This window comes from Agelaius phoeniceus, chromosome Z (assembly GCF_051311805.1).
Source record: "Agelaius phoeniceus isolate bAgePho1 chromosome Z, bAgePho1.hap1, whole genome shotgun sequence".
NCBI classification, from domain to species: Eukaryota; Metazoa; Chordata; class Aves; order Passeriformes; family Icteridae; genus Agelaius; species Agelaius phoeniceus.
This window is the reverse complement of record NC_135303.1, coordinates 1,025,339-1,051,388: the sequence shown is the minus strand read 5'-3', so window position 1 is coordinate 1,051,388 and position 26,050 is coordinate 1,025,339. Positions and strand designations below refer to the sequence as shown.

General features: G+C 40.6%; 1 protein-coding gene across 6 annotated transcripts in view; it reads left to right on the top strand.

Annotated features, from left to right (window-relative positions):
- SSBP2 (single stranded DNA binding protein 2) overlaps positions 1–26,050 on the top strand; it is a 138,662-nt gene that overhangs the window by 77,130 nt on the left and 35,482 nt on the right. For 4 of the 6 annotated variants that reach the window (XM_054651903.2, XM_054651904.2, XM_054651899.2 and 1 more), the window contains exon 5: positions 16,213–16,302. The exons of the other annotated variants lie outside the window; for them this stretch is intronic. In XM_054651903.2, coding sequence (XP_054507878.1) covers positions 16,213–16,302 — 90 coding nt within the window. The remainder of the gene's footprint in view (positions 1–16,212; positions 16,303–26,050) is intronic. 6 annotated transcript variants of the gene reach the window in all.

Sequence of the window (26,050 nt, the reverse complement as noted above, 5' to 3'; positions counted from 1 at the left end):
GCAGTGAAAAGGATCACATGTTCCCTGCCCTCAGTTTTGTCTGACCTCAGTACCCGCTTGTAAGTCATAAATTAAATAATTTTGGAGTAAGAAGTTCTTCTTCCAACATAACTTAATTTTGAATGAAATTGACATAAATCTCATTAAGTGAGATTTAGCTGGGACAGATGCATGCCCTGTAGATGGCTGTAAGTGCACTCTCTTCCCTTAAATTCTAGGAAGGTTTTAACGATTCAACTTGCTCCATTTCTTGAGAAGAACTTTATCCTAGGGGTTTATTTCCCTCTTTGCTACCAGGCAGTAAAAAGAGTCCAGCTGCACTTATTTTATATTTACTCCACCTCTCTCCTCCAGTGTAAGCTAGCAATACTGTAATTACAGGGCTTTTGTTTTTCTCCCTGCTGAATAAAATTAATCATTTCTGTTAGTGATACAGGTATTTTTTCTGTGGTGTCTCTGATCCCTGGGATTTCTTTGTAAGAGAAGCAAGTGATGTCCCACCCTTAATGTTTCCTTTCCTGCTGCTGAGGGAAGAGGAAGGAGTTGACAGTTTACACACAAGGTCTCCTCAGTCCCCAGAGAAGTTATATCCTGCTTGGTCTGGAGTCTTTTTGCCCCTCCAAGTACAGAATGCTGATTTCTATTAAGATACTCCTCATTGTTATTACTACACCAAAGAAACTGTTATTTATATAAATATATAATGGATGTGCAAGATTGTAGGAAACTGTTAGGAACCATTAAATAACAAGGTGCCTTTTCAGGGAAGCTTCATTTACTCTTTTTGAAAATCTATATCACAAAAGGCTTTAGTTTTACTTTTATGATCATTTCCCCCCTTCCTTAATTAGTTAATTATTTAAATTTTGGATAGCCATTGCTATGAAGCTGAAAGTTGTTATGGTTCCAGTGCCTCGAAGTGTTGGATTTAACTTCCAAACAGCCGTGTGCAATGCCTTTATTAGCTGCAAATATTAAAATTTCTGTTTCAGTGGTATTATTTGAAGTCTTAACTGCAGCAGTGAAGCACAATGACTGAGTTTGTCAGAACTGAGATGTCTTACTTGTGGAAATTCAGTTCAGAAGGTTTTTGCTGTATCATGTGGCTCTGAACTGGGGACTTAGTGCTACATAAATGCTGTGCTTATGCCTCATAAACGAGTCATAGTGATGCAGAACAGGTGGGTTCCTCCCCGAGGAAAAGTATGAGGACAAAATGAACCTATTTTAAACAAGGGTTAAAATATTTTCTGAGCTCTGATGAAGTCATTGTTCAGTGTTTTCTCTCTTCTGAAGCAAAAACGGTGCACTCAGAAATTCCGAACTCTGAAAACTGCCAGCTCTGGAGTTCAGAATATACAATGGGAAAGAAAAATTTCTATCTTTAGGCTCAGTGTGGGAGGCATTCTTTGAATATTCGTATCTTAATTTCAAAGACGTTGAATACCGTCAAGATAAACAGATTTCTGTGCCCAGCACTTTGGGGATCTCCAGGTGAAAGGAAGCTTGCTCTTCATATGGATATTAAGTGACAGTGTCAGTATGATAGACCAAAAATGAAAAACCTTACTGAATTACAAATGGATATGAAGCAGTTATGATTTTTTTTTTTTTAAGCCTACTAGAGCAATTCTCTGAACAAAAAGCATGACAGGGCGTGTGAAATGAATGATAATATAAGGGTGTGAGAGTAATTATTGCTTCATTATTTGGAAGTCCTTTCTTTCCAGGGAGGGAACAAACCCCTAGAATAAAGTTTTCTTGTTGTCATTGTCCTCACCTTTTAGAATACTTACATTTTATCTGTATCTAAGGATGCAGTGTGTGTGTTTTGGGCTGGGGCTGGCAGGCTCGGAGCATCACCTGCAGGCTAGATAAAGGGCTGTGCCTCAGGGAATGCTGAAGTTTAAAAATTCCTGTGCTACTTAAAAACCCTTTTTTATCTCAGAGTGATCTTTAGTCCCTTTTGCAGTGTCTGCAACATGTTATCAGAAAAAAATCACCCAAATAAATCAAACCAAAGCAGAGAAATTGAATGGTTTAGTGCCTTCATTTCTGAATGTAATGTTCATTGCCTTGTAAATGAAGGAAAAGGTGGTTGTTGAGTAGTAGGGTAACAATTTGGGAGGCTGTGTGAAGGTTAGATTTTGTTCTTGCTTAGCTGCAACTGATAAGAAAAACTGTGGGTAAACATTCTGTGAGTTTACAGTTTGGCCTGGTCTTGGACAGTGTGCTGGTATCAGGAGCCACAGATGCAGAGGGGCTGTGCTGGGAGAAGCTGGGAGCTGTTGCATGTTTGGCGTGTGATTAACGACAGGCTCTGTGAGGAGTGTGAAAAAACACCTCAAACAGATATATTTGTGCTCAAATTTAGAGCATGTAACATTTTGAATGTGGCAAACAATTCAAAAAACCATCATCTCTTCTTTTTAGGGGGAATTTTGGTTCATTTAGCATTAATTTCTTGCAGAGTTATCCTGCTTTTCTGTGGAATTAACACGAGCTGAAATGTAACCTTTCACTAACGTTTAGTTTCAGGGAGGAGGAGATGTGGCAGGTTTTGTGCACGTGTGTACCTTTTATTTTGCTGTGAGTGATGTATTGTTTTTGTCCAAGAGCTGTGTTGTGCAGGTCTCCAGCTTAGGTAGGGTCCCCATGACAAAACCTGGCTGGTAGTGCTGGCCTCTGCCCAGCTCATCCTCCTGCTTCCTGGAGAATTCCTCTTTAATAATTTAAACTTGTTTTGTTGTTCACAACACTCCCTAGGTATGTTCAGAACCGTGGCCAAAGGCTGCTAGTTCTGGCTGGAAATAATAGCTGTGCTTCTTAAATGGGTAAACAAATTAAAAAGAAATATTTTGGGTTCTTTTGTTTTCCTTTCCCCCCCATCTTTTTGCCTTTTGGGTGTTGTTCAGGGGCATAGGTAACACAGTGTTCGTCTGCAGTGAGGAGCAAAGGAATTTAATCCACATGGGTTAAATCACACATTCCTGTTGCTTCTGAACATGGTTTTGTGTGGCTTCTCTTTAGAAAACAGGACCCTGTAATGAAATCCTGAGGCTCCACATACCCCATGTCACGGTGGCTTCTTGATGCATCTCGATTTCCTCGAAGCACAAAAATCCAAGTGTCTCAGCTCCTGGTGGAAAGGGAACATCCAGTGTCAGACACACTCTCAAGTGTCTCAGTGTGATAAGGAAATGGTTCTTTTTTATCATATCATAGCACAATAAAACACCTGATGTATTGTAACACTAGGTAAAGGTAAAATTATATCAGTTACACTTTTAGTTATTTTGTTTTCTAGACTGTTAGGTCTTGTCTGAAATTAAAAGTCTCTGATTGGCACATAAAATAATTCCATGAGCCATAGTTTTGATACAGAAGATGTTACAGAGTACAGAAGCTGGAGAAACTGTGGCAGGAAATCCTTCTGTTCTCATTAGTTTTTTATTTTTGTGCCTGTGGCAGAGACAGGGTACCAGGTGGGACACTTTTATTCCCCATTCGTTTTTGCCAGTAAAACTCCAAAATGTGGTTTGCTTTTCCAGGCTCCCATTCAGTGTTAGCAACTGAAGTAAATGAAAAGAGGTAAAAAGTACTGGTGGATCGGGGAATTGGGAGGAGCCTGAAGAAGGCAAGAAAACAAGATATTTGTTAGCCAGGAAAGAAAAGGGAGTAAGAACAGGACAAGCCAAAGCAAAAAAAGTAGATTTTCCAAGTGCTGCAGCAGTCTCTGTTGGTCATGCTGGGGTGGTCAAAAAAGCTCATGCTGAATAGCTCTAAGCTCAGTTATTTTGTTTGTCTGGTGCTCTGTTGCTGGAAAAATTTGCTCCTGTGAAGATTGAAAACAGGTGCAAAACTTCCCTCCTTTGTATTTTTTATTAAATTTCAGATGGTCCTCACTTACCTTTTTGCAGAGTTGTAAAAGAGTTAAATTACTTACTATAACTTCATTTAAAAAAAACAAAACAACATGCCAAGAATTAATTGAGGTAACTGCAGTCCAAAGTACCTAATACAGATGAACTACGTTGAAAATGTGATGAAAATGTGTGAAAATGTGACACAACTCTTATTATTGACGCAAAAATATTTACATTCTGATCACTGAAGAAGCTGCTGCATGTTTAAAATAGTGCTGAATGTTAATAACACAGCAGGGTCAGTCACTAAGCTTCCATGAATCTGGCATTAGGTATTTTGTTTATTTTTTGGCCTCTGGATATTTCCCAGATTGGGAAATCCCTCAGCCTAAGGACCTCCCAAAACAAACCGAACAATAAAAGCCCAGATTTGGGGTTTTATGAAACAGCCTCTTAAATTCAGAACAATAAAGCAAAATGAAGAGAGTAAGCACATGGAAAACACTCCTTACAAGGAGCTGTTTTATCTGCTGGCATGTTCTCCCAGAGGAAGTGATGAAATCGTGGCTGATTTTGGGTGGTTTGAGCACAGGATGGACGAGGCACTGGCAGTGAGGTGGTGCCTCAGGGCAGCTGACCTGGTATTCCTGGTCCATCCAGAGATGGAATTCAGCTTTAATGCCGGAGCTGTTCAGCCCCTGGTTGCTCACGTAGGGCTGTTCTTTATATTAATGTGCTTCTCCTTTATTCAGGAAGTGTCTAATGGCGTTGGGGGGAGGGGAAACTCATTAGCTTCCTTCCTGAGTAATATAATTTTTATTTCCTGTTGTAGCAGCAGCCTCAGCCAAAAGCAACAGCCTAAAAAGTGCATGGGGGAGGGTTGCCTGTGCAAAACATTCCCATCTCTGGAGTGAAATGCTGGTTACAAGGATCCTGAGACCCGTGGGCAGTTTTAAGATGCCCTTTTCAGTCACATTCTGAACTTTCTGCCCTTTCTTCTTTAATTGTGCCGATGGAGGTGACTGAGAACTGTGCACTAATGGGAGCATTTGCATTTACCTTCCCCATCCTCCCGTTCTCCTGAGACCCCCAAAGGCCACCCCAAAAGCTTTCTCCCAGCTGCAGGTGTTGGTGAGACCTGTTGGGCCTGGCCAGGTTTGGGGTTTGGGGATGCCCCAAGTCTCCCTGCAGGTACCACACATATTTCTCTTCATGTCCCAGCCATGGCACAGCTTAAATTGGAAAACACCAAGCAGCCTTTCCTTGCCTCCTGTAATTGTGGCTTGGCACTGTATTGCAGCAAAAACTCTTTCTATCTTATTTTAAATCCTTGTTTCCTGCTTCAAAATAACCAATACACTCAAAACTTGAGTGCTTGAGAAGCACCACAGTAATGGGCACTCAATGAGTTGAGGGTTGTTTGGGATGAGAAGGATTTAACAATTACACTGAGAAAAGTAAAGTAATAAGGCACTATTTGGGTTTTTTGATGTTTTTTACAGTGCTTTATCAAGTGTGCCTTTGTCATGCTAAAAATGCACACACTGTCCTGGGGATAAAGAAGGATTTTAAAAATAATTGAAAAGCCTGTACAAGTTCATTCCTGTGGCTGGTAACAGTTTGTGATAGCGTTACCTTAGCATGAGAGGTAAAACAGTCTTTCCAACCTTCATATTGTGTATATTTAAACTCAGATATTTGCCACCTTTTCACACATTGTACAATGTTTTAGGGTGGTTTTCAGTCTGAAAATTACAAGTTGTTTCATGCAGTCTGCTCTAGCTTGGCTTTCACCAATCCGAAGTAGTTGTGCTAAATGTGAATTTTGCCGTGTGTACAATTGCACAAAGTGTGCTGCAAACACAAATTCATACAAGAATAGCTACAAACTGGGGCCACTAAGGAAAAAATAACCCCTCAATTGTCCTTCTTCTATACAAACTTTGCAGCTTTCTCTTGGATTTTCAGGCTGGAGTGGCAACATTTTAATTATGCAGCAGATGAAATAGAGCAGGGTAGAAATAAAATACTCCAGACATTTTAAAGAGGTACCAAAGCTGAGTGCATAGAAAGTAAGAACCGCCTCTGATGTGTATGATCTTGATCCGTAAAATATCCATGGAAATGGTAATCACAAGGAGTGACAAAAAAAGGGTGTTCTCTGGAAAACAGACCCTGGAAACTCCCTTCCATGGAGTGGTACTTGCAGGGAAAATCAAAAGTGTTTTCATTTCACATGAAGCTGGAGGCACAAGGGACATCAAGCATACAGGTGAGCATCTCTAAGTTAATTGCAGGAGAGAAACTTCACCATCCCAGGAATCTTCAGTCACTTTCCCTTTCATCAGCACTTGCTCTGTGCAGGCTGTTAGGGTAGATGAGGCAGTTAAATGAAGTACTACAATTATCCACTGTTACCTGACACTTAAGTTTTGTCAGCTTTTGTAGGAAGCATTAATATCCCTCCCCTGGGACCCCCTGCCTGCAGAAACCTGCTTATTTTTGTGTGATGGGCTGCAGTCCCCGGAGAGTGAAAAGGCTGGAGTTGTTTTGAGGGATAGGAAGGCTTAGAAGTGGAAGTGAAGAAGAGGAAATGGTGGAATGGGGGAGCTTCAGAGTTCTGTGCCTTGGCTGCCGTTTAGAGCAATCCCAATAACAGCCACATTTTCCTCCTCCTGGAAAATGCCTCTCTCGTAGTTTAGTATGGGGAGAATGCTTCAAATTGACTTCAGTTCTCATTTTCTCTTGTTTCCAGCCTGGACATTACATAGTTCTCATTCTGCTATGTTTTAACCTGGAGCTTAAATTTAATTCAAAAGACATTGTGGGCCAGGGGCTGTTCCGGTGGCACATGGGTGACTGCTGCTCTCCTGTAGATAATTCTTTTAAATAACAGAGCTAAACTGGATATATCTATCCTTTTCCTTCTGTAAGCCTCTCTGTGTTAGCTGAGGAGGAAGCCAGTTTTTTATATATAGTGAAATATGGGTTATTGCAACCACTAAGTGCTCACATTAATCTCTGGTGTTTTAGGCCATCTTGGACACAGTGCTGAGGTGAAGGTGACCCTGGCAGGTCTGCACTTACAGACTCAGTCAGGGACCTGGGGAGAACAGGCTTGCTGTTGCTTTGGATCAGTGTAATGTGACCTGATTTATTTATATAAACAAGGGGGTTTATACCTGCTTTGCTTTTAACGGTTCCTTCACTGCAAAATCTGCATTTTTAGTGAAGATACATATACACATAATTCTCATTTAAACCCAGTCTGTTTCTATATGCAATCTGTGCATGTATAAAACTGTTTATGAAGGCAATTTTTCATACCATATTCCTGGGTTTAGCTGATCTTTTTTTTTTTCTTTTTTTTTTTTTTAATGAAGTGCAATGAAGAATTACATGGTGAAGCAGAAGTTTCAGCAATCATTCTTGCATCAGCTGAATTTTGAATCTCGTTCCTTGTATAACATAATGTATTTAAAAATACACTGTCAGTTGCTGTTTTCTGTGTGGGTGACCCAGTAGTCCATGGACCAGCCAGGTGGCAGAGCTGTGCATGGATCACCATCCCTTCAGTGTCTGTGTGGGCACCACCTAAAAATCCGAATAATAATAAAGTAAGCAGAAGAATAAGATTTTAAAGGTGTGCTTAAGAGCTGCAGGAGGTAGTTAACCCTGAAAGATTCAAGCTCTCATTATCACTGCTATGGATTTTCACACCACGGGGTGTAAAATAATTGGTTCCCTGAGGAGGAGCCACCTGAGACAGGTTCACCTGCTCTGCTGTGTGACTTGGGCACCAGCGAGTTTGGTCATGTTTGGAGCCAAGGTTTTTCCTGGCAGGGCTGTTTCTCCTTGCCCCAGCCCTCACCAGCCCTGGGCTGTGTGCTGGGCACTCACAGGCCTGGCTTTCCTGGATCAATTCCCAAAGAAAGGGAATTAAGGTTGGGGTTTTTTGGTGCTTTCTTTCTTTCTTTCTTTCTTTCTTCTTCTTTCTTTCTTTCTTTCTTTCTTTCTTTCTTTCTTTCTTTCTTTCTTTCTTTCTTTCTTTCTTTCTTTCTTTCTTTCTTTCTTTCTTTCTTTCTTTCTTTCTTTCTTTCTTTCTTTCTTTCTTTCTTTCTTTCTTTCTTTCTTTCTTTCTTTCTTTCTTTCTTTCTTTCTTTCTTTCTTTCTTTCTTTCTTTCTTTCTTTCTTTCTTTCTTTCTTTCTTTCTTTCTTTCTTTCTTTCTTTCTTTCTTTCTTTCTTTCTTTCTTTCTTTCTTTCTTTCTTTCTTTCTTTCTTTCTTTCTTTCTTTCTTTCTTTCTTTCTTTCTTTCTTTCTTTCTTTCTTTCTTTCTTTCTTTCTTTCTTTCTTTCTTTCTTTCTCTCTCTCTTTCTTTCTCTCTCTCTTTCTCTCTTTCTCTTCTTTCTCTCTTTCTCTCTTTCTCTCTTTCTCTCTTTCTCTCTTTCTCTCTTTCTCTCTTTCTCTCTTTCTCTCTCTCTCTCTCTCTCTTTCTCTCTTTCTCTCTTTTCTTTCTTTTCTTTCTTTTCTTTCTTTTCTTTCTTTTCTTTCCTTTCTTTCTTTCTTTTCTTTCTTTCCTTCCCAAAAGGACATTCAAAAACCCACATCCTTGGATCCCTGCTCTGCCTCTGCTGTCTGTGGAGGATGGATGGGTGGATGGATGGATGGATGGATGGATGGATGGATGGATGGATGGATGGACGGAAATTCCTTGAATTTTGATACCCCCTAGGGTGGGCTGGGGGGCTTTTGTGGCTCATTGACTCCTCCCTATAACTTCTTTATAGCAAATAATCACCAGCAGGAAAATGTGAGGTCTTCATAAGCACAGTGCCTAATTCTGGTTTAGCACTTAGAGGTGTTAACTCTCTGCTCAACAAGTTACATTTATCCAAAGATAGATATTCAGCTAACATGAGAAAAATGAGATACTTTAGAGGCTAGCTTTCCATGAGTTTTAAATTTGTCCTATTTTTCTTCAAATGAACATGTACTTCTTAGGGAATTAAGTATTTATTCATCAGCACCTGCACACACAAGCAATACCACTGGTTTTAAAGCAATGAAATTCTGGCTAGAGACTCTAAAGTATGCATTGTGTTATGTGTTATGTACCACTAATTCCATTGATAATGGAGCTAATGTTCAAATAAAACCCCCAAATGGATGCTTTAGTAAGATTTGTTTATGAAAATGGGCTGTCAGAATTACAGTGTTGTGAAGTCACATGTTTTCACATTTTAGGACATAATTTATGGAGCACACTCTTGGAATTCAGAGATGTATCCATGGTTGGTATCTTAGTAAATGGTTATTAAAGAGGAATTTCATGAGATGAAGGTCCAGACAAGAACAGGCAAATGAACAATTATTTTTCAGGCTCTGGAGAAGCAGAAAAACATTTTCATCGTGAAGTAAATTCTGCAGTTCAGGTCCCTCTGAAGTAAAATTTATCTCTTTGTGCATATGACTTTTCCAGTCAGCTACATATGGAGACTAAAATCCATTTTGAATTGTGAGGCAATTACTGAGGGGTTTTTGGTGTATTTTCCTTTCTGAAGTTGTGCATATATTGCCAGCATTGCTGAATCACTCCCAGGCGACCTGAGGATAACCCCAAACCAGGCTACTTTGCATTTCATAATCAAATTTTAGTCTTTCAGCTCACAGCATATTTGTTCATTTGTTTCATAACTTGGAAAGGACAGAGAGATACAGAAAAACTTTCATCTTAATAATCACTGTATTCCTAAAATGGAAAAGCACTTGACTCGTGTGGAGTGCTGGGCCATAAGAACTGGGATACAATATTCTGGCAATCTTAAAATCTTTGGAAAATAAAGTGGGTTTAACAATTAGATTAATTAAATGATTAAAAGACACTGTGCCAACCACTTAATTGCTAGGGGAAGTCGGGGTATGAGATAGTCTTGTCATACTAGTCCAATTAGCACAATTGTACCAACCATGAATTATCTGTAGAGCATGGAAAAAAATGGAAGAGTGTGTTGGGGAAGAAGGAGGCAAGGATGAGCCGCGATCATCCTCTTTGTGCAGCGTGGCGTGTCTTGAGCACAGGGAATATCTGGAATTTAAAAATCCAGCTGGAGACAGAACGTGTGGGGGCTGAAGCGTTCCCTGCGTGCGGAGGAGCGTGTTCCTGGGGTAGGCAAGGGTCAGAGCCTGGTCTGCAGCGGCCCTTGCTGTGATCCTGGAGGGAAGCAGGAGCAGAGCAGCGCGGGGAGCGTGCGGAGGATTCTGCGGCTGCCGAGCAAAGCTGCCTCGGTCTCCAGGGAGTCTGGAGGAGGGGTGTTAGTGTCACTTCTGGAAAAGAAGTCATTTTGTTGAAATATCACTGCAACTCGGCTCCAGGCTTCAACAGCAGCAGCGCTTTGTGTCCTCAAGTGGCTTTTGTTGTTGGCAGCCTGGTGGTTCCTGCTGGGGCTGACGGGGCTGCTGCAGCTCGGCAGGGTCCTGGGCTGGGACCCTCGCCCTGCACACAGACACACCTGGCTGGGCAGCACAGGCCTGGGAATCCACCTCAAAGGAGGGCCCTCACCCTCACAGAAAACGGGCTGAAAGCATTGCTTGAAGTATCATTTCTGAATCTTCACAAAGAACTTGACTGGGATGGCTGCCCAGGGAGGAGTGGAGTCACCGTCCCTGGAGGGGTTTAACAGAGCCTGGACATGGCACTCGGTGCCATGGTGCAGCTGATGAGGAGCTGCTGGGTCAGAGCTGGGACTTGATGGTCCCAAAGGTTCATTCTCTGATTCTGTGATTTTCCAGTTGGGGAAAGCTGGGTATTCTGCCTTTCAGTACAGGTCTGTTTTGGGAAAAAAAATAACCCAGAAGAATGGGCAGAAATTCAAAAGAATGTCATAGGTTTATTTCCATATCTACAACACAGATTACTCTTGCACCTTTTTGTCAGTGAACAGTCCACTGATACCTATTCATAGTATGGATTTTATTAACTTCTGGGCAATAATGAGGGTTTCGTTTAAATACCTTTTCTTTATAACCATAATTTTGAGAAAACCTTGTCTAGAAGTTATGTTCTAAATAATCCAAGAAGCAGCAGCTGAGATACAGGATGAAAATGCTGTCTTTTAACAGGAATTTGAAGTCCTTTTATTCACTGATAACAAAGCTTTCCTCAAAATTAATTTATATTCCAACCCAGTAGCCAGTTTTTTAGCACTGTAATGAAATTTTTCTGTCTCAGCTAAGCAGGATGAAATCCCCAGACTGGGAACTGGGATACAAACTGTGATCCCACTTCACATATTTGCTGGAGTGAGGTGGGTTCGAGGCTAGAATTATTTCATGGGGAAGAAGGATGGGTGAAGTCTCAGAGGACACCTTCATCATCATCATCATCATTATCAACAGATCTTCTCTTCCCTAACTGACCACATCTGTTGGTGCAACCCTTTTTGTGTTTCCAAGAAAAGGAATAAATGTGGGGTTTTTTCCATCTGCATTGATGGCATCGTTATTTTTATTATTCTTTATTACTCATAAATAAGGTGGAATGAAGGGAAGTAAAATAGCAGAATCCAGATGAAACCACAGGGAGCTGGGATTGGAGGAAAACTGAGAAGTTGTAAGGAATGACCTTCCACAGTGAGAGTTCTCAGACTTGTGCAGTCATGTGAATGCCTTCCTGTTACACAACAGAAATTAAGCAGTTCAGACAAATATATATCAGTGGAGCTACGCCAGGGTTTAATTAGGTCTCATGATCCAGATCTTTCGAATTACCTGCCTCTCTCAGTGTGATGAATCCACCTTTTTTGGGCATGACCTTCCAATCTGTGTTGAGTAAACCAAGGCTGCTCAGTCTGGGGGTTTTGGCTTCTTGGTGTGCAGCCACATGTTCAAAGGCTTTGTAAAAGGCACAGAGACTTATTTCAAGTATTTGAAATTTTATTTATTTTGTTGTTCAGAGCGATGAGTAGTTTTATGTTCCATCTTGGAGAAAACAAGGAGGTTGCTAGTGGTTAATCAATGTAGTTCTTTAATACTTCTTTATTTTGTGATGGGTGCAAATAGGGGAGGTCTGATACAGGAACCAGCTGGTGTCTTAGAAAGCCTTGGTAAATTACAAATTGAAGTGTTTTCGAAAGGAAATTCAGTATTTTTTATGGTACTGGCTGCAGTATGCCTGGCACTTCAAAGCTATCAATGACCAGAAATTAAACATTTGGTAAATATGACTGGAAATAGTAATCATCCATCATTTGTCTTTCCAGAAAAATAAAAAAACAACCTGCAACTATGTTTAAATTCCTTACTTCCCATAATTTCCTACGTTTATGTACCAAATATTTTTGCCCTGCCCCTAGAAAAGAAAAGGAGGGAAAAAAAAGCATCAATTGTTTAAGTTTTGACATTTTCTGTTTCTCCTTCTGACTGTGCTGCTCTCACCAGCATTTCAAACGTGGTTGTGGGTTCCTGCATTGTCCTTCACGTTCCACACTCACTGTTCAATTTGTTTCATCAACCCAATACCAGTGTATATAAAAATATCCTGAGATGTTGATCCTTTCTGCTCTAGTTCAGCTGATTGTGTCTGTACCATCCATGGCACAATATCTTTGTCTGGAGATGCCATGCTTTGGTTGCTTGTATGAATATATGAAAATATTGTGTTCCTACATGATAAGAGCAGATTTAGGGCTGACGTGGAGGAGGGTGAGGGGGTGAAGGAATTGGGTGTGTAACACTTTTACTTGTAGGGTCCAGCTCCTCCCCTCCATCATCCAGTAGATTACATTATTTCCCATCAGTGAGACTCTTAAAAACAGAACTCTCCCCTGACTGGACAAATTTAGTAACATGTGGTAAACTTTGGATTGAAATACGAAGTTTTAGTGTAAGCAAAATACCTGAAACTGAATGTCTTGGTGAAGGAAAGAGCCAGGTGAGGATTTTTAGAAAGTCAAGTAATTTCTTTGTACCATTTTTTGGTTTCAAGTGAAATTCTTTGTAGGCTTCCCTCATCAGCCACTTCTTGGGATGGCCTCAAAAAATGAGCATTGCAGGTTTATTTCTGCATTTTTATACTTCAGATACTATACTAGTGGAATAGCTAAATGATTTTACTTTACATTTTATTTACTGTGGGATTTCTTTATTATAAAATCCATCCTAAACCATAGCTAGTTTTATTAGTTACTACAATAATCTATTTTTGCATTGCTGAGAGTAGCATGGGTAGAGAAGGAATGACCATAATAACTTTCAGTCAAGTACATAGATTTAATTAATAATTGTAAATTATTATAAATTTATTAGTATAAATTCATTATTTTAGCTAGAAAAGCAAATACAGATTTCCATTTTTAAGGAGGTAAGCTACTGTAGAAGGAGTTTATACCATCTAAATTTTCCGATTTCATCTTTTTATGAAAAGCAGAGAAAGCAATTTGCAAATATTTAAAATGTCAAACTAATGGAAGTATAAATGATGAACAACTTGTAAGGCATGCAAAAGGAGGCCATGGTTTGCTATGGGACTGTGGAAAAAGAATGAATAATTCATCAGGATAGAATAAATAAGAATATTTCCATGCGGCAGTTGCAGGTTTGTTTATTGATCTACCTGGTAGAAGTTCTTAAAAGATTCATTATTTAGCACAAGCTAGGAAATGTAATATACCCAAAACACTGAAAATACTTTATTTCTGGCTTTGGGACTTCATTGCCCATCAGGGAAGAAAATCCCAAACAAACATGAAAAGAGAAAAAACCCCAACCCAGTGCATTGCATAATGAGGGGTAGAGATGGAGGTTTCTGTGACACCTGGGAGTGCACCTGCAGAATTCTTGGGGTTATGGCACTGCAGCTCTGCCCTGCTGCTGTGGCCACGCAGACTCTGAGTCCTCCCTCCCTCCCTCCCTCCTCTCACAGGGACAGGGCAGGGGGTTTGCACAGGTGCTCGGACCTGGCAGGGCCATCAGGCACTGAAAATCCACTAAAAGCCCACTAAAAATCAAACCCAGCACATCGAGTCCCTCCCTGCCAGTTCCTGGTGATTCACCAGGAACGGGGCTGGGTTCCTCTGGTGTCACTGCCAAGGGAGAGGCAGAAACAGGGGAAAAACCCCACCTCTCTGAGACTATTATGAAAATGTTATTTTTAGGTATATTCCTTACAATATAAAGCCTTTTTAGGCCACAAATGGCTAACAGTTATAACTTCAATCCTTTTCTCCCTTTGTTCTGGAATAGTCATTATTTCTCCCTTCCCCTCTATTTTTAAACTAAATTTGCTGGGGGTTTTTAAAGAATAATTTTCAAAGTGGGAAAGAGCATGAACTCTGAGCAGCAGGGCGCTGTATCCCTGTGGGAGCTCCTCATCCCACGGGGCTGTTCCCTCCCCTGTGACCCCAAGGACCTGGCAGGGGGCACATGCCATGCCCAGCAAGGGCTCTGGGGGATGATGGTGCTGTAATGAAGCCCAGCAGTGCCCCTTTAATGGGCTGCTCCTGCTTGGTCAGCCACTGCAGCTCAGGCTCTTTGGGGCATTTGGAGATGCTCAGGCTTTTAACATCATTGATTTTCTCCATCAGTGGTGCTGCTGTTGTCATCCCTCAGCCAGAAAACCTGTACCTGTGTTAGTGCATCCAACATGCTCCACTCAGACTGTGCCTCTCATGGGTTTATTGCACATTGATGCTTAAAGAGATCGTATTTCCTTAAAAAAAACCTCCAAACAGCAACAAACCAACAGCTTTTTTTCCTGTTTTCCTTTGGAAATGGAAATGATACGAAAATAATTATTTGACATGAGTGGCAGTGGCTGGCAGAGCACCACCTTTTTTGGCCACAGCTTCCCTGGCTGCTCTGGCTGCTTTGTGGTGGCCTCTCCCTGCATGATTTGTGGTTACAATTCCAAAGTATTTGCTGCATCCAGCTCACCTGGCTGTCTTTCCCTGTCAGCTGCAATTCTACAGTGTTTTAGCACTGATCCTTCCATAGATAATACCCTTTATTAGACGATTTTTTCATGAATAAAAGCCTTGCACTCGTTTTGAAATCCAACATCTTTTTCAGACTTTTTATTTCAGTGATACATTCCAGACTTTTCCAAAGAACATTCAGCTTGGATGCTAAATATGTTACTGCTAGTTGTTCAGAACTTTAATTCTACAACACGGCTTAAGCCATGAAGAAATCTGTGGTGATTAACTGAATGTTTCCTTTCTGCTTGGTTGAAAAAGGTCATTCATCCCTCCTTTTGTGCCAGTCTTCAGATCTTTCCAGCAGTATTCTTTCCTTTCCTAGGTGTTGTGCCAAACACCTGGAAATGCAATTTCCAGATCTGCATCTTTAGGCTATCGAGTGTGGGTGCACAATAAATAGAGTGATAATTTAATATCTGTGTGTTTTGCAGGGCAGGCTTTGGCAGGTCATTAGTAACCTGCCAGTGGCTCTGGGAGCATTCTGTGTGCTCCAGTACTTTCACTCAAGATTTTGAGCATTTATAGGTGATTCAGCCTCATGCCATAAAGAAACACATTGTACGAAGGAAGAATGCTAGAAATTAAAAGTAATTGAGGTTCCAGCACATGACAACAGAAACAGTTTGGCTTCTCTTTTCTGTGACAATCTCCTGCATGTAAATTGCCAGGAGCAATATTCTTTACTCGCTTATTCCAGCTGAAGGATTTGCAAAGGTAACTAATTTCATCCTCTGATTCACTTCTTAGAAATCCCTTTTTTCTTTTCCCTTCCAAAAACGTAACCTGAATTCTTCTAATTTGTCATGGTGGTTATTTTTGGGGTTGGTAAAATCTTGAGCATTACCAGCAGAATCTTGAGCATCCCTTCTTGTACTGTTTATAACAGAGCCCTGTTTTGAAGCTTGTTGTTGTTATGGAAAAATATTACAGGCTGCTGAAATTATCTTTAAAGTGCTTAGAAATTGCTGATAAAATGCATAAATTACTTTCTTTATGCTCTGTATATATCCTTGTGCATGTGTGAGACTGTTCATATGCATAAGACAAGAAGTATGCAAGTTACATTCACATTGGTGCATGTAGAGACACTCAGATACAACATTTTTTAAAATTCAGTCAAGCTTTGCCTAATTGGCCTGTGCAATCTCTGGCACCCTTCCCCTCAAAATACATTTGTTATTTCAACAGATCATGGTACTTGTATAGACAAAAGGCTAAACAATTTTAATTTACCTTCAGTTATGAAACAATGGCATAATGACATATCTAGAGAATTACGTTCTGCACTTTGGTCAGGTTTGGGGTTTTTCTGGGGGGAGTTTAATGCCTACCATGCAATGACAAAGGTTTATTCTCCCTTTGTTCTTTTCAGAGTGCTGCAGCAGCTCCCAGCCCAGTGCTAGGAAACATTCCCCCAGGAGATGGCATGCCAGTAGGTCCAGTACCACCGGGGTTTTTTCAGGTATTCAGAAAAAAAAATTATGATTACAGGAATTCTAGGATAGAAAATCCTCTGTAATACTGTTTGCAAGTCTGTAGAAAAGGTCCTGTTCTGAACTGTGTCTCACTGTGTGGTGCAATATTTGATAGTTTATTTTTAAAGAGAAGTGGACAGGTGGGAAGGAAGGGACCTGACTGATGAGTATTTAATTTATGAAGTAGTACAGCACAGAACAAGAAATGGTGCCAGGTTTTTAGCAGAGATCAAAAAATGCTTGAGTACAATATTTAAATAATTTCTTATGATAATATACGTACCATCCCATGGAGATTTTAAAGTCAGAACGTTGTTGGTTGTGTTCAGCTCTGTGCAAAAGCCACAGGCCGGATTCCTGAGCTTCTGTGGGAATTCAGCCTGGGCAATGCAGTGCATCCCATTGAGCATTGCCCTGCCCTTGAAGATCTCAACACCACTGCCTAGAAAAGCTAAGTCAGGGGTTTAGACCAAGTGCTGCTTCTGCTCAGGTCTGTCCTACGTGGAGCTGAACACCCATTTGGCACTTTGGGCAGTCACAGCATAGCATATGATGGTGGAAGAAATGGCATTTTACTGCAAGCCCAGGGTGGTGTTTGTGACCTGAGGCTGGGCTTACATCTCCTCCTCACCGAAACTCAATTTGTTTCCCTCCACACTGGCAAACTGAGGCTTGATTTGTTACACATGAATGAAAAGACACTTGGAAGTGAAGTGGAAAATATCTGGCTGCTGCCAGTCACAAAATTCTCGGGAGCTGGCAGAACTCATTAATTAATTTATTTCTGCTTTTAGTGCTTTGAGCAGTTGGTTAGGTTGGCTCTTTTGGTCTTAGTTTTTAGATTATATTAATATTTCACTTTTTTTTTTTTTTTTTAACTTCAGCCTCCCACTTCAGTTGTGATGTCAGAGGAATTAACTTTTTTTGTTATTGTCTATGATGACTACTAAGATGGGGAAGGGGCACAGATAGGACAAGTGTGTGAAGTACAGAGGAGAGAGTAACTATTTTAAAGGTTTTGCAGAAGGAGGATGTGGGAGTTTTGTTTTTAGAAGTGTGAATAGACTTCTAGCCACTCCAGATCTTTGAAGATGTAAGAAAGACAATCTGATAGAAAGTTGAATGCGGGTAAAGTCTCATTGTATGCCAGTATCTGTCTTGAGTCTGACTCGAGGCCACAACATCATCCTGCTCTTTTTATGAGGCCTGAGAGTGAAAAGGAACATTTTCCAAGACATTATTAATTCTTGCTGTAGCTGTGTGCCTAAGATTGCTTAAGTTTGGAAATCAGGTGTGTTAGTGGGTGTGCTGATGTGTTTGGGAGGGTCCCGTCGCAGTGTGAGGCTGTGAGTGCAGACAGCCCTGCTGCTGCTGCTGCTGCTGCTGCTGCTGTGGGTGTTGTCAGGCAGCACTTGGTGCCAGGCTCTGAAACCTTCCCCAGAGCTCAGCCTCACCAAGGTCAGCTCGCCCCGGGACAAGGAAATGTGCTGGCAGGCAGAGCCTGCATGTGTGAAACGGGAAAATGGAGGGGCATCATCTGCTGCTGGGAAAGGCATGGTGAAAACCTCCTCCTTCCTTCATGGGTGCTGCTGTTCTGCTTCTCCATCCTCTCCTGCAAGTCCTGTGATCCCAGGGTGAAACAAACCACAGAGAACAGGCTCATCTGTCTTGGTCTGAGAGCTGGCAACCCTCATTCAATGGCGCTGAGACCTGCCCTCACTCCAGGACTGTGACAGCAAACGATTTGTTCTCCAGAGTCAGTCCACATGGGCAGAGCAGGAGAGAGGTGCTTGTGTCTATATTTAGTGCGCTGAGACTCTGCTCCACAAAGGCCTCGTAACATTTTAATTCCTTTAGCCCGAAATGTATCTGGAAGGTCACCCTGGAGTGATAAGGGTGCCTGTTGTTGCTTTCTGGAGTTGTTTGGGCTGGGCTGAGCTGAAGCTGCTGACAGCCAGCACCTGCCAGCTCTGCTTGCAGAACTCAGCGGTCACCAATGATTTAAAGTAATTTCTTCCCTCTTGCACTCATGTTTTGGGTGGGCACTGGGCACTCACAGGGATGTAAGCAAGGTGGGATCATTGCTGCTGCAGGGAGTTCTTGTCAGAGCAGGGGAATGTCACAGTCCAGGGGGAAATGTGCTGGGAATGAAGAAACAACAACAGGAGTCGATTTTGGTTGGCACTGCTGACCTCTAACATGATTTTTGAGACATTTATTTTTTTTATAGAATAAAAGGAATATATTTTACTTTTAAAAATAATTCATTCTGCTAGTGTAAGACGTGGAGGTAGAGAAATACAGGAGAATTGCTTCTCAGACAGTATGTGGTAAAACTCTGCTCTTTGTAAAATGAGGTTTTCTCATGCAGGTAGACCATTAGCACTGATGTTAATTAGCAACCTGTGGCACTTCATGCCTGATCTACAGAGGCAGAGGTTCTGCAGCCAGCAGCTGAATTTGTCTTATATCTCTCTGTAGTTGTACTTTAATACTCCAGTTTAGGTGAGGGATGATGGTCACTGCAGTGCTGACTGTCCAGAAAAATGGCACAGTGATGGGGGTTGTACACAGCTATTGTCATCAAATAAATGAGGTTTTGGGGCTTTGTTTGTAGTTTTTTTTCCATTTTCAATAGAAATTGTTTGCAGTGTCAAAAGTGAAATTTGAAAAGTCAGTTTTTATGTGGAGTCATCATGTGCCTCTGTTTCCTCCACTGGTCTGCTTGTGTTTGAATGTAGCTTTAAGTTCATATAAATAATTTCTGTCTTCATCTTCTCTCAATTTGAGCAGCAGTGGGACTCTGGAAATAACTCTGTGAAACAGAAACTGAACCTGCTCTTGGTTCATTAGGAGCAACAACTGAATGTGTGGGGCACAACTGTTCTGCCATACAGGACTTTTTAACTCCAAATAGTACAACCCAAAAAGCAACTTTGGGCAATAGAAGTAATGAAACCATACTAGATTGCATAGAGGTGAGATGGATTTATTTATACATGTTTGAAATGGCCAACCAGCCCCAGCCTGAGTCTGGAAATACTTTTCCAGTTTTCCCATCTATAACATCCTGGGCATGGAGGTAAAGTGTGTGGAAGGCACTTAGCTACTGTGAGAAAAAAAAATAAAGCTATTTGGGACATTTTCTGAGTAATTTTTAGACCTTTTTAATCCACGTCATTTGTCAGTTTCTTCATGTGGCCAGTCATGGTTATCAGCATGACCTGCTCTTTGTCCCTGGTTCTCTCTGACCCTGACATAGCAACCGAGCAACTGAAAGACTGAATAAGATCATAATAAATAATTACCTTTGGGTCTGATGTTAGTGGATGCAGATAATGTCAGCAGCCACAGCTTTACACAAGGCTCTTACAAACTCATTTACAGTCAGTTAAATCTTCCATTTGTGTCAAAGAGTTTCGGGTCATGGAATTCAGAGACTTTCAGGTTTCCACATCAGTCTTACAGGTGCAACTGCTGCTCTTCAGGTACTGAGGACCATTTCCATCCTGCTCTTCACTCATACTTTAAGGCAGCTGAACAATTTGAGAGATGCTACGTTTGTGTTTTTGCAGACCATTTATTTGATCCATGTGGACAGTGCTGGTGTTAGTAAGGAAATGAGCAGAGGCCAGAGGGAGGTTTGGGAGCATGTGTTCATTGAGGTGTTTGGAGTTTTTAAACAGAATGTAAACTATTGATTTCACAGGATTTTATTTGCCTTTTAGTTAAATTTCCAGTTTTAGCACTCCTAAATGCAGAGTTTAAAACAGATCAGCAGAAAATGGTCTGGAAGATTCCTTAAAGCCACTCATGTTCCAAACCCAGCCGTGGGCAGGGGCACCTTCCACTGGTTCTCCAAGTTACTGACAGCCAGCACTGCCCAGAGTCTGACCCTGCCTGCTGCTTTTGCTCTGCAATTAGGAGAAACACTTAACTGTGTGTTTGATTAAACCCAGCTGTCCTCTGCTCCTGTGCTCCGTGGCTGTCCAGAGGTTTGGCTGTGTGAGGAGTGTGAGTGGCTGTAAAGGCACTCACCTGAGACCCTGCTGGCACCTGTAGGCCAAGCAGGTTGTTCCACAGTTGACAGTTCATTTGTTTAATTTGGTAATTCTGTTAAAAGTCAAATTCTAACACTTGTCTGTACCTTTTCACACATAAGTGAAGCGCCCTTTCTTTTAAACACATTACTTTTTTTTCAGCACATTTGTTAAAATCTTTTTTTAAAAGAGATTAAAGAGATCTTTTTTTTAAAATCTTCCAGTTCAACTTACCAGTAAACATTATTTCCGTGGTGCCTGTGTTTTCTAAAGGGCTTTTCAAGTGGTTGGCTTCGTTCACCAACTTCAGATCACCAGATAAACTTGGAATGGCATGGGAGAGAAGTGTCGACACCATGTTTGAAATACAAATGTTACATATTCCTCTTATATAAAGGGAAAAAAAATAAAAACCAGCCTGAACCCAGCCCTGCAAAGTAATGTGAGCCTGTCTTGCCATCTAGTGGCAGCTGCTCGTGCTTATTTTACCTCAGTCCATACTATTCTCAAGCATTATTTTTAGCCTTGTTTGCCATAGTAGAGCTGACCTAATGCTTCAGGAGAGCATTATTACAGTAAGGCACATGACCAAAAAGGACTTTATTTTCCTGCCTAGCCTAACTATTCTAGATATCAATATATATTTCAAGTAGTTAAGTTAGGCAGGAAAATAAATATAAATGTGTATATGCATATAAAAAACATTTATATTGGTTATATATGAATATATAACAAATATATATATCAACCATATGTAAATAAATATAAATCAAAGTTTATTACTTAGTTAAGTGAGAATAAGCAAAGCCAGCAAATTAAGAAGTAGTAACATGCATCTCCTGCATTTTGAAGCAGAAATGGTGAACTACTTACACTGAAAAGAAAATGGATTTGTGAGGTGCAGTGTAAGGCTGTAAAATATCTCTGTAATGTACTATTTTAGTTCATAGTTAATATTGACCGTATTTACAGGAAAGTCATGGCATGACACATTGTTAAAAAATAGAGTTTGTATTCCACACCCAATAAATGCAGCATTTGGTTACAGCAGTTAAAGGAAGGAAGACCAGGAGGGAGGAATCCCCCAGCACCTCTTTAAAGCCATTTTGGAGTGAATTGTCCACTGGGGTTGTTATTTGTGCAGGGAAGGAGGATTCCCTGTTCCAGCTGTGGAATGTCACAGCTGGAGCTGGAGGTTGTGCTGTGGCTCAGCCTGGTCTGTGCAGAGCCAGCGCCTGTTATCTCTGTCAGTCTGAAAACTTCTTGTTTCTTTCTGAGCCCCTTGGAGCTCTTTCAGCTCTCCCCTTAACACTCACACAGTCTCCTGGTTTTCCAGAGTTTTTCCATGTTTTGTCTTCCCCCTTCCAGCAGCCACACCTCATTATCTGTCCCAGGCTCCACCACCCGCCTCCCAGTGCTGATCCTCCTCCTCCTCCTCCTGTGCTCCCCATTTTTCCCTTTTCTGTAAAACTGAGATAGTGACAAACTGCAACAGAAGGGCAGAATTAGCTGGATTTGGCTCAGGTTCACAGCCAGCCTCAGTGCCAGTGCAGCAGGTGGGGCAATTGCAGGGGAAGGAGGGAAAAGTTAAAGATTCTGAGCAGGGCAGGTACAGGGGAGTGCCAGAAGCTTGAGAACCATCCTGGGCTGTGAGAGCATGGTGATGGGAGAATGAATCATCACCAGGGCTGCACGTGCAGCTTGTGAGCAAAGACAGCAGCTCTGGTAGCCTGCAGAGAATTTGAAAATAAGATTTTTAAGGGGACTTTTCCCCCTCTGAGTTTATATAATTCCTGTTGGTCGGAAGAACTTTATTGAATTTATGGAATATCCATGCACCCACCCCAGTGGAGCAGTCTGGGAATACTCAAATTCATAAAATTATAGGTCTGATTCTTTGCAGAATTAGCATATGTGCATTTCTGTCCTCAGCAGCATCACTCTGCATTTTAAATATTCAATTCTTTAAAAATTGGTTTGAGTTTTTACACTATGTGTGAGGGTATTATCACCTAGAAAGAACCATAAGTAGTTTGTGGTTTTTTCCTGTTTGGGCTCTTTTCCCTAAATACCAGCAATAAAGTCAACTGGTAAGTGAAGTTCTCCAGGATCTGCTGGCCTCAATAATACCACCCTGCAGTTGTGGCAATGCTTTTACTGCCCATAACTATTGGAACAAATTAAAACTGCTCAGCTTGAGGAATTAATCAGCTGTTCCAAAGAATCAGCTGTGTATCAAAATCAGGTTTATCAATCTGGGGAAAATGCTTTCAGTCATCTGTCTGGATGATGCCTAAGTTCTAAAAATGAAGGGATTTTTGAGGGCTTTTAAGGTGATACATCTTGGATGTTTTGGCTTGTCATGTTTGAAATATTCTGTTTTCTCTTCTATTTGCATTTAATGAAATTATTATTAAACTATTTACCCGATTTAAAATTCATGTAAGTAATACATCTTACAAAATTTGAATTTCTTAAAAAAATTCCTTTAAGTATCATGTGCAGAACTTAGCAACTTTCTCTCACAATTATGAAGTCTTGAGCTTCAGATAATTCTGTTCCCCACAAAGTGACATAGATGTAATAACAGTGCAATTCCTACAGGTCATCTAAAAGCAGACCTGGCTTTCAGCATCTCAGACAAATGTTTAGCTGGGGACCAAACATTTTGCTTCTGGCTTTTCTAATTGGTTTTCTTTCTTTCTTTCTTTCTTTCTTTCTTTCTTTCTTTCTTTCTTTCTTTCTTTCTTTCTTTCTTTCTTTCTTTCTTTCTTTCTTTCTTTCTTTCTTTCTTTCTTTCTTTCTTTCTTTCTTTCTTTCTTTCTTTCTTTCTTTCTTTCTTTCTTTCTTTCTTTCTTTCTTTCTTTCTTTCTTTCTTTCTTTCTTTCTTTCTTTCTTTCTTTCTTTCTTTCTTTCTTTCTTTCTTTCTTTCTTTCTTTCTTTCTTTCTTTCTTTCTTTCTTTCTTTCTTTCTTTCTTTCTTTCTTTCTTTCTTTCTTTCTTTCTTTCTTTCTTTCTTTCTTTCTTTCTTTCTTTCTTTCTTTCTTTCTTTCTTTCTTTCTTTCTTTCTTTCTTTCTTTCTTTCTTTCTTTCTTTCTTTCTTTCCTTCTTTCCTTCTTTCCTTCTTTCCTTCCTTTCCTTCCTTTCCTTCCTTTCCTTCCTTTCCTTCCTTCCTTCCTTCCTTCCTTCCTTCCTTCCTTCCTTCCTTCCTTCCTTCCTTCCTTCCTTCCTTCCTTCCTTCCTTCCTTCCTTCCTTCCTTCCTTCCTTCCTTCCTTCCTTCCTTCCTTCCTTCCTTCCTTCCTTCCTTCCTTCCTTCCTTCCTTCCTTCCTTCCTTCCTTCCTTCCTTCCTTCCTTCCTTCCTTCCTTCCTTCCTTCCTTCCTTCTTTCCTTCCGCCACTTCCTTCCTTCCGCCACTTCCTTCCTTCCGCCACTTCCTTCCTTCCGCCACTTCCTTCCTTCCGCCACTTCCTTCCTTCCTTCCGCCACTTCCTTCCTTCCTTCCTTCCTTCCTTCCTTCCTTCCTTCCTTCCTTCCTTCCTTCCTTCCTTCCTTCCTTCCTTCCTTCCTTCCTTCCTTCCTTCCTTCCTTCCTTCCTTCCTTCCTTCCTTCCTTCCTTCCTTCCTTCCTTCCTTCCTTCCTTCCTTCCTTCCTTCTTTCGTAAAATTGTTTTTTCATTTTTCCACCTCAAACAAGGTGTGTGTTGCAGTGTCCTTCCACGGGTGTTCCTTGACCAGGGATAAAACATTAAATTTATGTTTTAAAACTGGTACTGCTGTAACTTGGAATTCTGCGTGAGGAAGGAGCTCCTCAATTTAGGAAAAAAAATATTTGCTCTTGTTCTGAATTAAATCAGATCTCTTACTATTTGCTATTTAGAAGTTGTCAGTCTGCTCTTAGAAAACCATAAATACAGGAATTATTTTTTAGAGATGTTTTTCTGAAGCACAGTAAAGAACTTGCTCGTAGAAATGGATTTTGTCATCAGGAAAGGCCAATGTAGAGAGAATTGCTCTCCCAGTGCTGAGAATGACACGTTTTTATGTAAAATATCATAGATAACATCAGCTGCTTTGGTTTGCACTGGTAGATTGCAAGATGTGCAGTGTACAACCCAAATTTCATCTCTGAAATACTTCAGAAAAAAACAGTTTTGGGTTTAGTCCTGGTTAAAACTAAAATGTGTTAATGAAGACTGTCCTGAAACTCGAGTGATTGTTACTGCTGAGGGAGATGCCACCAAAAAAATCACAGAGGAAACTAAAAAATAAAAAGCAATGAAATGAAAAATGAATTGCAGGGTAACTTGGATAAATTAAATTCACACATATTTTATGGTTCCCAGTGGTCCTCCTAGGAGGGAAAACCCCCCCTTGGTTTGGGAATGTGAGATGTAGGTGTAAAACACCTCTAGAGCATTTCCTAAAGTGCTGGAGTCTTAAAGTGATCTATTAACATATTATTTACCCTTATAGGAAAATGAAATAAAAATGGCCAGCAGTCTTTTTTTTTTATCATTTGGATATTAATACTAATAATCATAACAATAAGTGATGCCAAACCTTTTAGTCCAGACTAGAGTTTGGAAACAAAAAAGGTGAAGATGAATTGTATTTTACACAGAATGTGTGACTTTGCTACTGATTGCTAAACAGAGAGGAGAACAAAGATTTTTGGTTTGTTTCACTTGTGATCATTTAGAACTTTTAAGTGGATAGATGAAAAGATTGGGTCATTTTCAGAATTACCAGAGGAAATGCCACCTTGTCTCTTGCAGCTTGAACAGTTTTCCAGTGCTTTAGCAGCACAGTTAATTTAGGATCACTTGTAGTGTGTACAAATAGGGTCCGTGGTTACATTTTCGGCTGCTAGGATAAGTGGTGTTTATGTTTGTGCTGCAGGTGGCTGAGTTGTAAAAATCAATTATTGCTATTTCTTCTCCACACCAAGGGTGAAGCTGTGTCTCACCATGTGATTTTTAATTTGTGGTCAATATATTTACAGTCAATTAAGTCTCAGTAGGAATGTAAATATTCAGGATTACTTTTCTGGGCTGTGGGTTATTGTAAATTTTGCAAACTTAGGTGAGACAAAATGTGATTGATAAATGTAAAGGTATGAGGAAAAACAGGATAAAAATGTCAGTGCAAGAAACCTGTATCTGGAAGGAAGTAAATTACACTCCCAGCTTTTGGAAGGGAAGTAAGATTAAAGAAACAAGAGGGTTATTGAAGTATGTGATGCTTAGTAGAACACCACTCTCTGAATTCCTTATTTCACCATTATTAGGTGGAAGTGAAAATGGATCCACATCATATTTGAGAGTCTCTTGAACAACTAAAGAAGAGAATAAGAAACATTCCATCCTCTGTGCCTGTATGGCATCAGCTTCCTGCTGGATGCTTCCTGTAAAATCACATTTTCTGGCACCAAAATGTGGGCAGTGAGGTGGTTGTGCTTCAACATTGCTTTCTCAAACACTTTCCCATGGAGAAACTCATTTTCTGTTATGTTGAGAACCAAGAAAAATAGGATTTCAGAAGGTTTTGATGTTGCACAGCACACACATGTCTCAGACCTGCATTAAACACACAGGTTGTGAGATACCCTTTGCTGTCCCTGTACACAGATGGATTATTCTTGAGCAGAGAGATAACAAAAAAGTGCTGCAGCTTCTGGCACCATCATTCAAGTGCC